This window comes from Hevea brasiliensis, chromosome 6 (assembly GCF_030052815.1).
Source record: "Hevea brasiliensis isolate MT/VB/25A 57/8 chromosome 6, ASM3005281v1, whole genome shotgun sequence".
Classification (NCBI taxonomy): domain Eukaryota; kingdom Viridiplantae; phylum Streptophyta; class Magnoliopsida; order Malpighiales; family Euphorbiaceae; genus Hevea; species Hevea brasiliensis.
In genome coordinates, this window is record NC_079498.1 from 89,117,616 (window position 1) to 89,129,925 (window position 12,310).

The 12,310-nt window shown below is 32.6% G+C and overlaps 1 protein-coding gene across 1 annotated transcript in view; it reads right to left on the bottom strand.

Annotated features, from left to right (window-relative positions):
• The window catches only part of LOC110666272 (transportin-1), a 35,085-nt gene that overhangs the window by 9,309 nt on the left and 13,466 nt on the right, over window positions 1-12,310 (bottom strand). The window contains exons 14-28 of the mRNA XM_021826700.2: window positions 11,373-11,471; window positions 11,016-11,141; window positions 10,855-10,929; window positions 10,608-10,679; window positions 10,409-10,519; window positions 8,276-8,359; window positions 7,582-7,689; window positions 7,074-7,175; window positions 2,050-2,112; window positions 1,898-1,972; window positions 1,683-1,754; window positions 1,441-1,565; window positions 1,294-1,345; window positions 1,150-1,218; window positions 1,001-1,060 (exon numbers count right to left, since the gene is read on the bottom strand). Coding sequence (XP_021682392.2) covers window positions 1,001-1,060; window positions 1,150-1,218; window positions 1,294-1,345; window positions 1,441-1,565; window positions 1,683-1,754; window positions 1,898-1,972; window positions 2,050-2,112; window positions 7,074-7,175; window positions 7,582-7,689; window positions 8,276-8,359; window positions 10,409-10,519; window positions 10,608-10,679; window positions 10,855-10,929; window positions 11,016-11,141; window positions 11,373-11,471 — 1,293 coding nt within the window. The remainder of the gene's footprint in view (window positions 1-1,000; window positions 1,061-1,149; window positions 1,219-1,293; window positions 1,346-1,440; window positions 1,566-1,682; window positions 1,755-1,897; window positions 1,973-2,049; window positions 2,113-7,073; window positions 7,176-7,581; window positions 7,690-8,275; window positions 8,360-10,408; window positions 10,520-10,607; window positions 10,680-10,854; window positions 10,930-11,015; window positions 11,142-11,372; window positions 11,472-12,310) is intronic.

Genomic DNA, 12,310 nt, shown 5'->3' on the forward strand with positions numbered 1-12,310 from the left:
AATACACAAAATAAATACAGACTTCGCCACCTAGGCTTGTGCCTAGAAGAAGGCACACACTGAGGCTCCTAAGGAAAGCACCTGAGAGGCACCGCCTGCCTTTCACAATTAGAGGCGCTATGTTGGGAATGTGGAGTGGAACAGAAGGACTTGGTTGACATATTCCAGAATAAAAGGCCAGGATTCAATTGTCCAGCAGAGCAATATTCTGTTAGAGGGTTACTCGGGAGAGCATGTGGAAGAGGCAGCTGAGGGCAAAGTATATAAGGGATGGTAAAGGAGTGAGTGGGGGCATGAAAAGAAGTTTTTTGTAATCCAGCTAGCTGTTAGCATGGGACAGAGGGTGTTTTCTGCTGGGGAGAGTTATTTCATTCTGAAATTCTCCGTAACTGATACTTGATTTCTGAGAAATAAAGCCGGGCTATTATCTTCATCTTTTCATCTTTCTTTTCTGTATTACATTTGACTTTCTCTGCTCGTGTGTTTGTGGATTCCTAACTCTATCAATTGGTCCAACCTGCCGGATTTGAACCAGCAACCCGTGGCATGCCTTTAATTATTTATGTTGACATTTCTTCCTCTTTTCTTTTTTTTTTTTAATTTTATCAAATATTCAAATATATGACTAAACTATTCAATTATAGAACTGCAAATTCCTCTCAAAATCCCTAATAATCAAATCCTAACCCACTACAATGTTCACAGGCAAATTAGTTGAATTCATCCTAAATCACTATTCATCCATTTTGTGGACTAAAATGCACTAGCAAGCTCTGAGAGCCATTATTTGCAGAAAACATGATCCAAAAGGAATATTTAGTAGAAATTTCTAAAACTAATTAATACATAATTTTATTTTTAATAGAAAAACTAAGTTAAACCATGAAAATTCACCAAGGTATTAATTTCTAAAATTTGACTTGACTTGCATAAAAATGTAGTTACAATGCTTTCAGGAAAATACATCAAAGTACAAGTATGAAATCAAAGTACTGCTGACCTGTTTATAACCATGCAACACCTGACAAACTTCATTGTGCAGCTCTTTGCTCCTTATTTCCTATGGGCATGTATTATGTCAAATATCATACTTTTAATTAAAAAAAAAATATATGAACTATTTTTGAAGGAAAGCAATTTTATGCTTACATGCCAACTTGCTATAGCTTTGCACATGAAAACTAGTGAACTTAGAGCTCCTGAAGGATTTGCTCGAGCCTGAGAACATATGAGAGCACTCAAAGGTTCAATTGTTGTTCAACCTGAAGAAGAACAATGAAAGCAGATTCATACCATTGCACATAGACCTCGGAAAGCATCCTCCTTTTCAATATCATCACGAATTCTGCATAGATCAATCCAAATAATTTTTGTGATTACACCATAGACCATCAAATCAATAAAATATTCTCACATTGACATAGATGAACCAATACTTACGTAGACAAAGCAATGCACCATGATTGCATGAAATGCTCCATGTGTGGTGATACAAGTTCAGGACAAACCCATGCAAGCCTCCCAAGAGTGATTGCACTATTTTCAATGAGGGATTTGTTCAGCTCCTGCTCATCAGCCAGATATGCAATTATAAATATCATAAAGCCTCTAGTACATGCACAATCGCACACTCATGAGTGTGCTAAAACACAAATAATTATAGTAGTGACAAAGACGACTACCTCTGAATGTTGAAGGATTGGAACTAAGCATGAAATGACAGTCATAACAACAGGAGAAATTTCTTGATGAACCTGAAATTAATTGTAATTATATCCAATCAATAAAATTAAATCTGGAAGAAATTCATGCACTGATATCTTTATCAGTAAAAACTAAAAAAAACATTAAAAGAAGAAGAAGAAGAAGAAGAAATAGAAAGCTGAACAACATATACCTTAACTGCTAATTCTCCAATAGCCCAACAAGCATTATTTGCTACTGACACAGTTTCCTTAAGCTTGGTAGTGTTCTGTGTGGAGAGAACAAGATCATAATGTATAACCAACAAAACACAATGCTCAAAATCATTAAAGAAGTTTCACTGACCAGTTGTTTGGCTGCAACATCAAGAAATTCAGGCAGTCGAGGGTGCAAATGAACAGCACACACCTGACCAAAATCACAATAAGATAAAATGGAAAAGGTACCTGTGAGCACAATTAAGTTTCCATCTACCACTAGATGTAGTCCAGTACGAACTAGCTGTTTTTTTCCCAAGGAGTCACAAGATTCACATCCCATAGGCAGAGCTAGGCCTTTGACTTTGGGGGGACCAAACTAAAACTATTTCATAGTTATAAATAATGGTAGATTTTGAAAAAAAAAATTAAAATAAGATGAATTCATTAATTTTTAATACATTAATTCTTAATTTAAATGAAATGAAAAATGCTTTTAGTTTTCTATTTTGCTTTATTCATATGTAAATTATTTTTTATTTATAAAAATATTTTCAGTATTAATTAATCATAAAATTAAAAATAATCTAAAATCAAAATCACACAAGTAATTATAATTTATTAAATATTTACTTGACAATCAATATTTTTAATTTAAATTACTAATTTATTAAAATTATTGATTATAATAATTATCAATGTAATTTATTTTATGAAATTTACTATGTCAAAATTAATATAAATAAGAAATTAATAATAAATATATAAATTAATCAAGTAAAAGAGATAGAGCTACGAAAATCATGCATTTCCCCTTTGTACAAGCTGAAATATTGTAGTACAGATAAAGTTAGTATTTTGATATCTCAATCCTCACTTTCTCAATTTAATTTTTATAAATTATTATTACTATGAAATTTGTTACAAATGCATTAAAAGGAGATTTTGTTGGAATCTCAATCCTTACATTAAAGAGATTATTATTTCTTTCTTCTTATGTATATCTTGTTTTCTATTTGTATTAGTTTTCATTAAATTAAGTTTCCTAATAAAGTTAGGAATCTTATATATAGATAGGCATATGTACAAAGTCATTGATACACATGAAACATATAAAAATTTCTCTCAAATATATTAGTTTGATCATGATATCAGAACTTTTGATTCGTTAGGATAGGCTTTAGTACTATTGATCCGTACTTTACATGTATTGTTCATGTGCACTATTCATTGGTACTGTTCACACACTGCTTATGGGTACCGTTCACGAGTACTATTTATCGGCATTGTTCACAGCACGTGGACCTCTGTGTTGCGCTTCTACTCAGCTGTTGTCCTTAATCTAATCACAAGCGAATATATCTAAAACAGTGGATTACTTTGAAAGAACAAGTGATATTGGCATTTTTTCTAATAAAGAAGTTCAATCACTAAGGCATTTATTATCTCGGCTTGAATCTCAATCTTCTACGATTGGCTTTTCTAATTTTATCAAATCAGGTAATGTTTTTATTGCCAATAGTGACAAATCATGTTAAGTTATAGATTCTGAAACAAACAAATATATGATGGACTCTTCAAATAAAAATAATCCATATAGCGGATGGTACCTTAACAACAATTTATGAACGGTTCTTAACAACAATTTCTAGTACAAATTTTGTTACATGCATTCCCAATATAAATCTCACTTCAGTTCTTAATATTCCTAACTTTCCTATTAATCTTTTATCTGTTAGTTTCATTATCCAAGCTCTTAATTGCAAAATTGAATTTTTTCCGACTCATTGCATATTTTAGGATTTGAAAATAGGGAAAATGATTGACAGTGGTAGATTGCAAAATGGTCTGTATTTTTTAGATGACGGTTGTAGTTCCTCAAATCTCAAAGCAAACCAAACTTTGTTAGGATAGTTTTTGAGTGCTAATGAGGAGATTATCCAGTGACATAGAAGATTAGAACATCCATCTTTTCCTGCTTTAAAAATGTTATATCCTAATTTATTTAGAAGTTACAACTCAAAATTACTAATTTGTGATGCTTGTGAATTTGCTAAACACACAAGACATTGTTATCCTTCAATAGATAATAGAAGTTTAGTCCCTTTTATGACTATTTATTTTGATGTATAGGAATCTACCCAAACTACTTCTTTGTCTAGATATAGATGATTTGTCACTTTTATTAATTGTTACACTATGCTGGCATGGGTTTATTTGATGAGAGCAAAAAGTAAAGTGTTTTCTTACTTTCAATAGTTTCACAAAATGATTTACACATAGTTTGATGCATGGTGTTTTTGGTGCTCATTTAGATTCAAATGGTATAGCACATCAAACTAGTTGTGTCAAGACTAGTGAACAAAATGAGTTTTTGAACAAAAATATAGACATTTATTAGAGGTGGCTCGATCTCTGATGTTTACATGAATCACCTTATTGGGGGAATGCAGTTATTGCTGCAACATATCTTATCAATAGAATGCATCTAAGGACATTTTAATAGCCCTTTAGAGGTTTTACAAGGCCATAATTCTTATACTATTTCTCAAAAAATTTTTAAAAATTTTTGCATGTTTGTTTTGTCCACAAAATAAATATTGGGAAGTTAGAATCTAAAGCTCTTAAATGTGTTTTTGTGGGTTGTTCTAGTACTCAAAAAGGTTATAAAAGTTATCATCCTCCTATTAAAAAATATTTTTTCAGTATGGATATTACCCTTGGAGAATCTGAGCCTTGTTTCTCAGTCAAGTTATCTCTCCAAGAGAAGCATAAGGAGGAAAAGGAAGAGGTTTTTTTCTAATCAGATTATCAGACTTGGGTCACACCTTGGTAATAAGCCATTTAACCAGGACCAACCACCTCATGGAGAGACTATTAGGCTTAGGTCACACCTTAGTAATGAGTCATCTAATCTGAACCAACTACCTCCTCAAACCTCAGGAAGATTGAATAGATTGGATTTCAGAACCTACATGCACCGGAATAAGACATATATAGCCATTGAGCTTGATACACCTAATCAACCAGCATCCCTGGAATCAATTCTTGAAGAATGTGGTGAGTCTCCTTTACTTTCTGATAATCCTAGTTCTATTTCTGAGTTGAATTCAACCATTGATGATCTTAATGTTCCTATTGCTCATAGAAAAGGAGTTAGGACTTGTACTAAGCATCCTATTTCTAATTTTATTTCCTATGACTTCTTGTCTCCTTATAGAGCCTTTGTCTTATCTGTTTCTTCTGTTTCTATACCACAAGGTTAGAAGGAAGCATGTCTTGATCCAAAATGAAAGATTGATATGGTTGATGAGATGAAAGCTTTGGCCAAGAATGGGACAAAGGATCTTATTAGTTTCCTTGATGGAAAAAAATCAGTTGTCCTATGTAGCAATTCTTGATTGGAATTTACATCAATTTGATATCAAGAATGCTTTTTTGCATGGAGACCTAGAGGAAAAAATGTATATCAAAATACCTTCAAGATTTGATGATGAAAAAATCAAAGGGAAGGTTTGCAAATTAAAAAAGGCTTTGTATAGCTTAAAGCAGTCTCCTAGAGCATGATTTGACAGATTCAGCAAGGTTGTGATCTTTTTTTACTTCTGTCAATAATGTTGATCACACTTTATTTATAAAACATTATAAAGGTAAGATCATGTTACTTATTGTTTATGTGAATGATATAGTAGTGACAGGAGATGATGTTAGAGAAATTGCAAATCCGAAGCAATGTCTAGCATAGGAGTTTGAGATTAAGGACTTAGGAAATTTGAGTTACTTTCTTGGAGCAGAGGTTGCCAGATCAAATAAAGGGATCTTTATTTCTTAGAGGAAGTACATATTGGATCTTTTGGAAGAAACAGGTATGTTGAGCTGTAAACCAGCAAAGCCTCCCATTAAGGCAAATTATAGATTGCAAGCTGGAATTGGAGAGTCAATGGATTTGGGGAGATATCAGAGATTAGTTAGTAGATTGATCCATCTTTCACACACTATACCAGATATAGCCTTTTCAGTAAGTCTGGTGAGTCAATATATGCATGATCCTTATGAATCTCATTTAGAAGTTGTTTTTCGCATTCTAAGATATCTTAAATTTGCCCCTGGGAGAGGACTTCTTTTCTCAAAGCATGGACATCTTCAAATAAAGGACTTTACAAATGCAGATTAGGTTGAATCTTTTGTTGATAGAAGGTCAACAACAGGTTATTGTACTTTTATTGGTAGTAACCTAGTCACCTAGAGAAATAAAAAATAAAGTGTGACTGCTAAATCCAGTGCACAGACTGAATATAGAGCCATGACTCAAGGTGTCTGTGAATCGTTATGGTTATGAAAATTAATGGAAGAACTGAAACTATCAGAAACAAATAGTTTATACTTGTTTTGTGATAATACTGCTCCAGTACAGCATGATCGAATCAAACGTATAGAAATTGACCAACACTTCATAAAGGAGAAAACTGTAGATGGTTCGTTGAGCGTCTCTCATGTGACTTCTAAAGATACAATTAACCGATGAGTTCACCAAGAGACTCAGTAACAAAATGTTTTATCTTCTAATTTGTAAGTTGAGCATGTGTAATATAGATAAATCAACTTGAGAGGGATTGTTGGAATCTCAATCCCTACATTAAAGGGATTATTATTTCTTTTTCCTTATGTATATCTTGTTTCCTATTTGTATTAGTTTCCATTAAATTAGCTTTCGTAAAGCTAGGAATCTTGTTTATAAATAGGCATACATACAAAGTCATTGATACACATAAAAAATATAGAAATTTCTTTCAAGTACATTAGTTTCATCATATTTCAATTAAATATGGAAGTTACTTTTGTTTTGAAATAATTTATGGAAATTACTTATTATTCTATTTTCTTGTACTTAGGAAGAAAACTATACAAATTTTAAATTGGGAGAAAGGAAAGTTAAATTTAATGATTGATTAAGGTTTTGTTTGAGAAGTGGCCAATTTACATTCTTAGACATCATAATTTTTTTTTTATTAACAAAGCCCCATAAAAAAAATTTGAAAAAGAAAAACTTGGGGGTAGCCATGGCCCCTCTAGCCAACCTTGAGCTCCGCCATTGATTCCATAAACAAATGATACCAAAGGGAGTTGACGGAATTTAAATAAGGTCAGCTAGAGATAATAATTACTACTTACTCTTGCAAGGTCTCCAAGGAGTGCAAAGGCACTTTGTCGAACATCAGAGGCATCATCCATGCAACATTGCAGAAGCAGGTCCCTCAAACTACTTTGTGAAACCTTCAAGCAAAATTAAAGAAGCTCATTTGGCAAGCATATCATATAAGCACCTACTTGCAAAGCCTAGGACATCCACACCATGCAGGGATAACTCCAATCTATGATCAGGTAATAACTACATGAAATCCATTCCAAAAGGAACAACAATCCAAACAAATAAGCAACTCATTAAACTAAAATTTCATTACCAGAGTCCAAAGCAAAAATTGGAATCAAATACGTATCCGTTAAACATAAGAATTTTTTGCATCAGTTAAAGGAATTACACAACAGATGAAACCCAAACAAGTACTTTGCAAAATTCTTTCAGCAAGCAGCAATGTTCAGCAAAAATCCACTTCATAGTTCTTAGAAGAATAAAATAAGTAATTTAAGAACAGAACGGAAGTATGAGAAAAAGGAGTACCAAACTCTGTATCCCACTACCAAGACCCTCAGCAAGCCCAGAGAGGAGATCCAGAGAGCAGACAATAAACTCTTTATCGTATGGTACTCCAATTGAAATGGGATCAACCTGCAATTAAGTTCCAATTGATGTCTTAAATAGTAAGATTTTGCCATTAGCACAAACAAATGGTTTTAAAAAGCAACAAAGGCAATGCAATATAGCCAGTCAGAAGTTCAGACTTCAGACATATCAACAGTTACACTATGCTGGATTATTAACTCTGTTGAGAATGACACCAAGCAACCATTGAAGCAAGCAAACTTTTCATTGTCTTTGCTACACATTTGAAGGAAGGCATAATTCAGCAATGTAAACTATGCGTTCAACATTCATGTAAAAAATCGGCTTGTAGTAAACGTGAATGAATACTGCTTAGGCATCTCAATAATGAGATACTATAGCACACATTATTTTGTCACTACCAAAATGGTCAGTAGGGACATAACATAACAATATGACATGGCATATAATTGAAAATATAAAAATGGTTAGCAGTGCATATGGTGTTATATACACAAAGTGCAAATTCCAATGGAAAAGCAGGCATAAAGAAAAAAAAATTAAATTTATAAGCAGGAAAAAGAAAAGTAATATTAGCCTTAAATGGATCATTCCTGCTGAACTATGAACACGGTATCAAATTCAATCAAACCTTGGCCACAAGTTGGCTCTGGATGATATTTATACACCTCTGAAACACAGGCTCAGCAAATTGAGAGAACCCTGGACCCAGTGCCTGAAACAAATTAAGAAATTATTCTCCATGTAGCAACTGCTAATTGTAATTCATTCGTACTTGCATCCACAAACAGAAAAACCAAAATGCATGCAGTGATAGCTGTATAAAACAAGGAAAAATAGAGAATAACTTTTAAGCACAGTATTGTGTCAAATTGAATTCAGTAGCTTATAGAATCAACCACAGAATCCAAGAATTTGTACTAACTACATTTAAGATTAGACCTACAATTTTTTTAATTTGGAAGCCATGATTACTTTAGTGTTATAAGTTATTTTAGAGGCTCCACTTATAATGTTATCTCAAGTCATAACTTGAGTGACCATAAAGGAATTTAAAATGAGAGATTTGCAATTGTCTTTTTAGTTTCAATTACTTGAACAAGGCTTAAAACATCTTTTTTATCTCAGTTGATTAGTGAATGGAGATTAAAGTGTATAGAGCTTTAGATGATAACTCTCCTCCTTTCCAAGTCCAAATCATTATTTATACAGTTTGAACTAAAAAAAATAAAGATCAAATCCTTAGATTTTGGATTCACTATCCAAATGCAAATAAAAAGCAGTTCCATGAGCATCATATTTGAGATTAATGGTGATATTGAAACTGAATTTGAAACATTATTGGAACTCTCGTTGCGTGTCTTCAATGGCTATTAATTGAGAGGGAAAGAAAAAAAAAAGGAAATCAGAATTGGATTTGCAAAGTATATAGAACATCATCAAGAGATTTTTTTTTTTTTTTCTCATAAAAGAAAATAATACATTCGAAAATCTTAAAGTTTCCAGGTCTAAGGAAGAACAATTATAACACAGTGGCAAGGAGAGAACAAAAGGAAGAGTATGATCAGAACAAAAAGGAATATGCCTAGCATTGGCTAAATGGTGCCCAGCTGCAGAACGCTGAACAGTGTTGGCAACACAGAGCTTTAAAATTAGATAGAGCCTTCTCTCTCTTAAAGTACACATACTCCATAATCATTACAATACATGCTGGAAGCTTATTAAAGTATTGGAGGAAAAAGGGAGGGGGAAATCATATTTTGTTGTTTCTGAAATTGATCTCTTTTATCATGATGTACCAACCAGCCTGTTAAAAAAACAGACAAAGAATAGAGTGTTTATATTAGTGGGAAGATTATCAATTGACACAAAAACCCATTATTATTTAAGCTGTTATCCATACACTCCAAAATATCACTAGAAGATACACTTACTTTACGTCACATTGACATTAGATCATAGTTGTCAAATCGAGATTAGAATCAGGAATCGAAATCTTCATTTTGTGAATCAAGAGTCGAATTGAATCGTAAGATTCAATAAAAATTCTCAAAACTAATTAAAAATGATATATGTTATAAAAAAATAAGTAAAAAAAAAGGTATCACTATAACATATTTTGATAAATATAGAATTATTATTTAGCTAATTAGAAGTATGCTTTATAATAAAACAATATATTCTTATTATGTTATATAGTCTTATGTTATAAATTATGAACTCTTGAATTGTAGACAATGATTATCATTATGCATGTGTTGAAACTCTCATTTAAATTTGATCAAATAATTAAATAGTAAAAAAGGATAGCGGGTTAAAGTAAACTGTTAGAATATATTAATATAAAATGTTGTGATTTGATAACCATAATTATAGGAGTAAAAAAAATTAAAAAAAAAAAAAAGAAAAAGAAAGAAAAGGGAGAGGGAAAAGAATGGTTGGTGGAAGAAAAATAGCTAGGGGAATGTTTTATGTGCACTTCTCACAATAAAAAAGAATTGAAATCTTAAATTTTGAAGCTATAGGGTCTAACAACCCTTTAGAAAAGAATCAACCGAATCGGTCAATTCGTATTGATTCACCCAATTCACTATTGAATCGTAAGATTCAAGTACATTTGCAATTCACCCCATAGATTCGAATTGCTGGGATGGAGAATCAAATCGAATCGTACGAATCGAATCGAGAATCGTAAGATTCTAGCAACAATGCATAAGATGACAAAACCAAGATGATCTACGCCAAATAAAACACTAATTAATACCTGTGCTATGGATGTAAAGCACTCAAGCAATGGAAAAAGATCTTTATCTGAATTTGAAAGCTGCTGCCACTTTCCGATCAATGGTGGCATCAGATTTTCAAGATAAGTTGGCTGCAAATCATTAACAAACCCGTTGACAAGAGAAGAGAAGAGAGAGCAAGGGAACAGAAAGGAAGAGAGCAATGCAAGATATTGAGACCTGATCCAGTTCTGCTCCAACAGCATCTGCAAGAGTTCCAATAGCATCATATACAATTCTGAGATTCCGTCTCTAGATCAAATAATAAAGATATAAGCAATTGATACAACATAAAATTTGCAGAAAGAGGTCAGAATGTGCAAAAGCACACATAGTAATTTATGAAATTAACAATGAAATCAGCAGATATGACATCTAATAATTTAGGATTGTAAGAAGCTTATTAATGTTAAAGGCAGGAAGGAACCTGATATTTTCCAAAAGCACACATGAGGTGCTGTAGAATAATCTCTAAGCGTGGTGCCAACTCTTCAGCAGCCTCCTGCAAAGATAACAGAACCATTAAATTATATAAACATTTGAAACCAGGAAAAATTAAAACAACTAAAATTCATTTCTTGGAAAGACCTCTTCCAGTGTTGCAAAAGCCGAACAAGCAGCCTCTTGGACCCGCTTGTTAGTATCTAATATTCTCCGTAAAAGACCCATAAGAACCTTGTCAAACAGTTCATATCCTTTTTTGTGGCCACTTTCCTAAGATAAAAAGAGAGATGTCAACTACAAAGTCCACAAAGAGAGTGAAACTGAAAGAATGCAGTACCAGATTATTATTGAAGAAGAATAAGTCAGCCTAAGAAAGAGACTAATGTATTTATTATACACACACACACTCACGGTGCATCAAACAGAGGCTAATACACTTGTTGCAGAGAAGCAGCTAATTGGAGAGGGGAGGAAGAAAAAAAAAAAAAACCTTGACCATACCTGAACAATGTATTTGCTGAATCTAGAAAGCGTCCAGCAAGAAATACTCCGTATGAGGGGAAACTTATCATCCAACAAGGGAATAAGAAATTCCACGATCTGCACATATACATAAATATAGAAATTGCATGTAGTCTAATTTAAATTCAAAATCAGCAAGGTAAGAAAAATAAACTATCATTTTATTCCTCACAAGCTTGAAGTACAAACTACAAATGTGAAATTACTTTTATTATATTGCACATACGAGGAAATAAAACACCCTGAAACATACATAGTGGCATGCTATACCCCCACTCCAAGAACCCAGCCCCCCCAAAAAAAAAAAAAAAAAAAAATCAAATGATAAGTTGGCTCCATGAAAAAGGACAAGGGACAAAAAGAAGTCAGAGAAATTTAAGGATCCACTTTCACAACTAAAAATACAACAAAAATAATGTGAAGGCCTTCCTTATAGATAAATTTTTAAAGGGGAGAAATAAGACAAAAAAAATGTGGCTCAAGTATATGCAGAAAGAAAGAAGAAACGAAAAGAACATTCAGGGAAAGAAAACTTAAATTCAAGCTGATTACTAACTCCAAAAGGCACCAAAAGAAAGACATCAATGATGAACAGGTGAATTTAAAATTCCAGACCTTCTGATCAAAGTGCAATGCCATCAAAGCTCCATTATTTATCTTATTCCATATTAAACCTTTTTCTTTTCACCAATGAAGTGGACAAATTTATCCCCACAGAAAAAGGAAAATAGAAAAAGAAAGATATTGTGACCATTTGTTTAAGTCATGCCACAAATTATTACGACTAAATGGAACAACCGTTCAAATGAAAAACACATAAAACCTTAACTTGCGCAACTTTATATAAAATAAAACGTTACAACTAAATACTCACATTCAAAATGAAGAGCAGACAGAAGTTTACCTTTGAACTTATC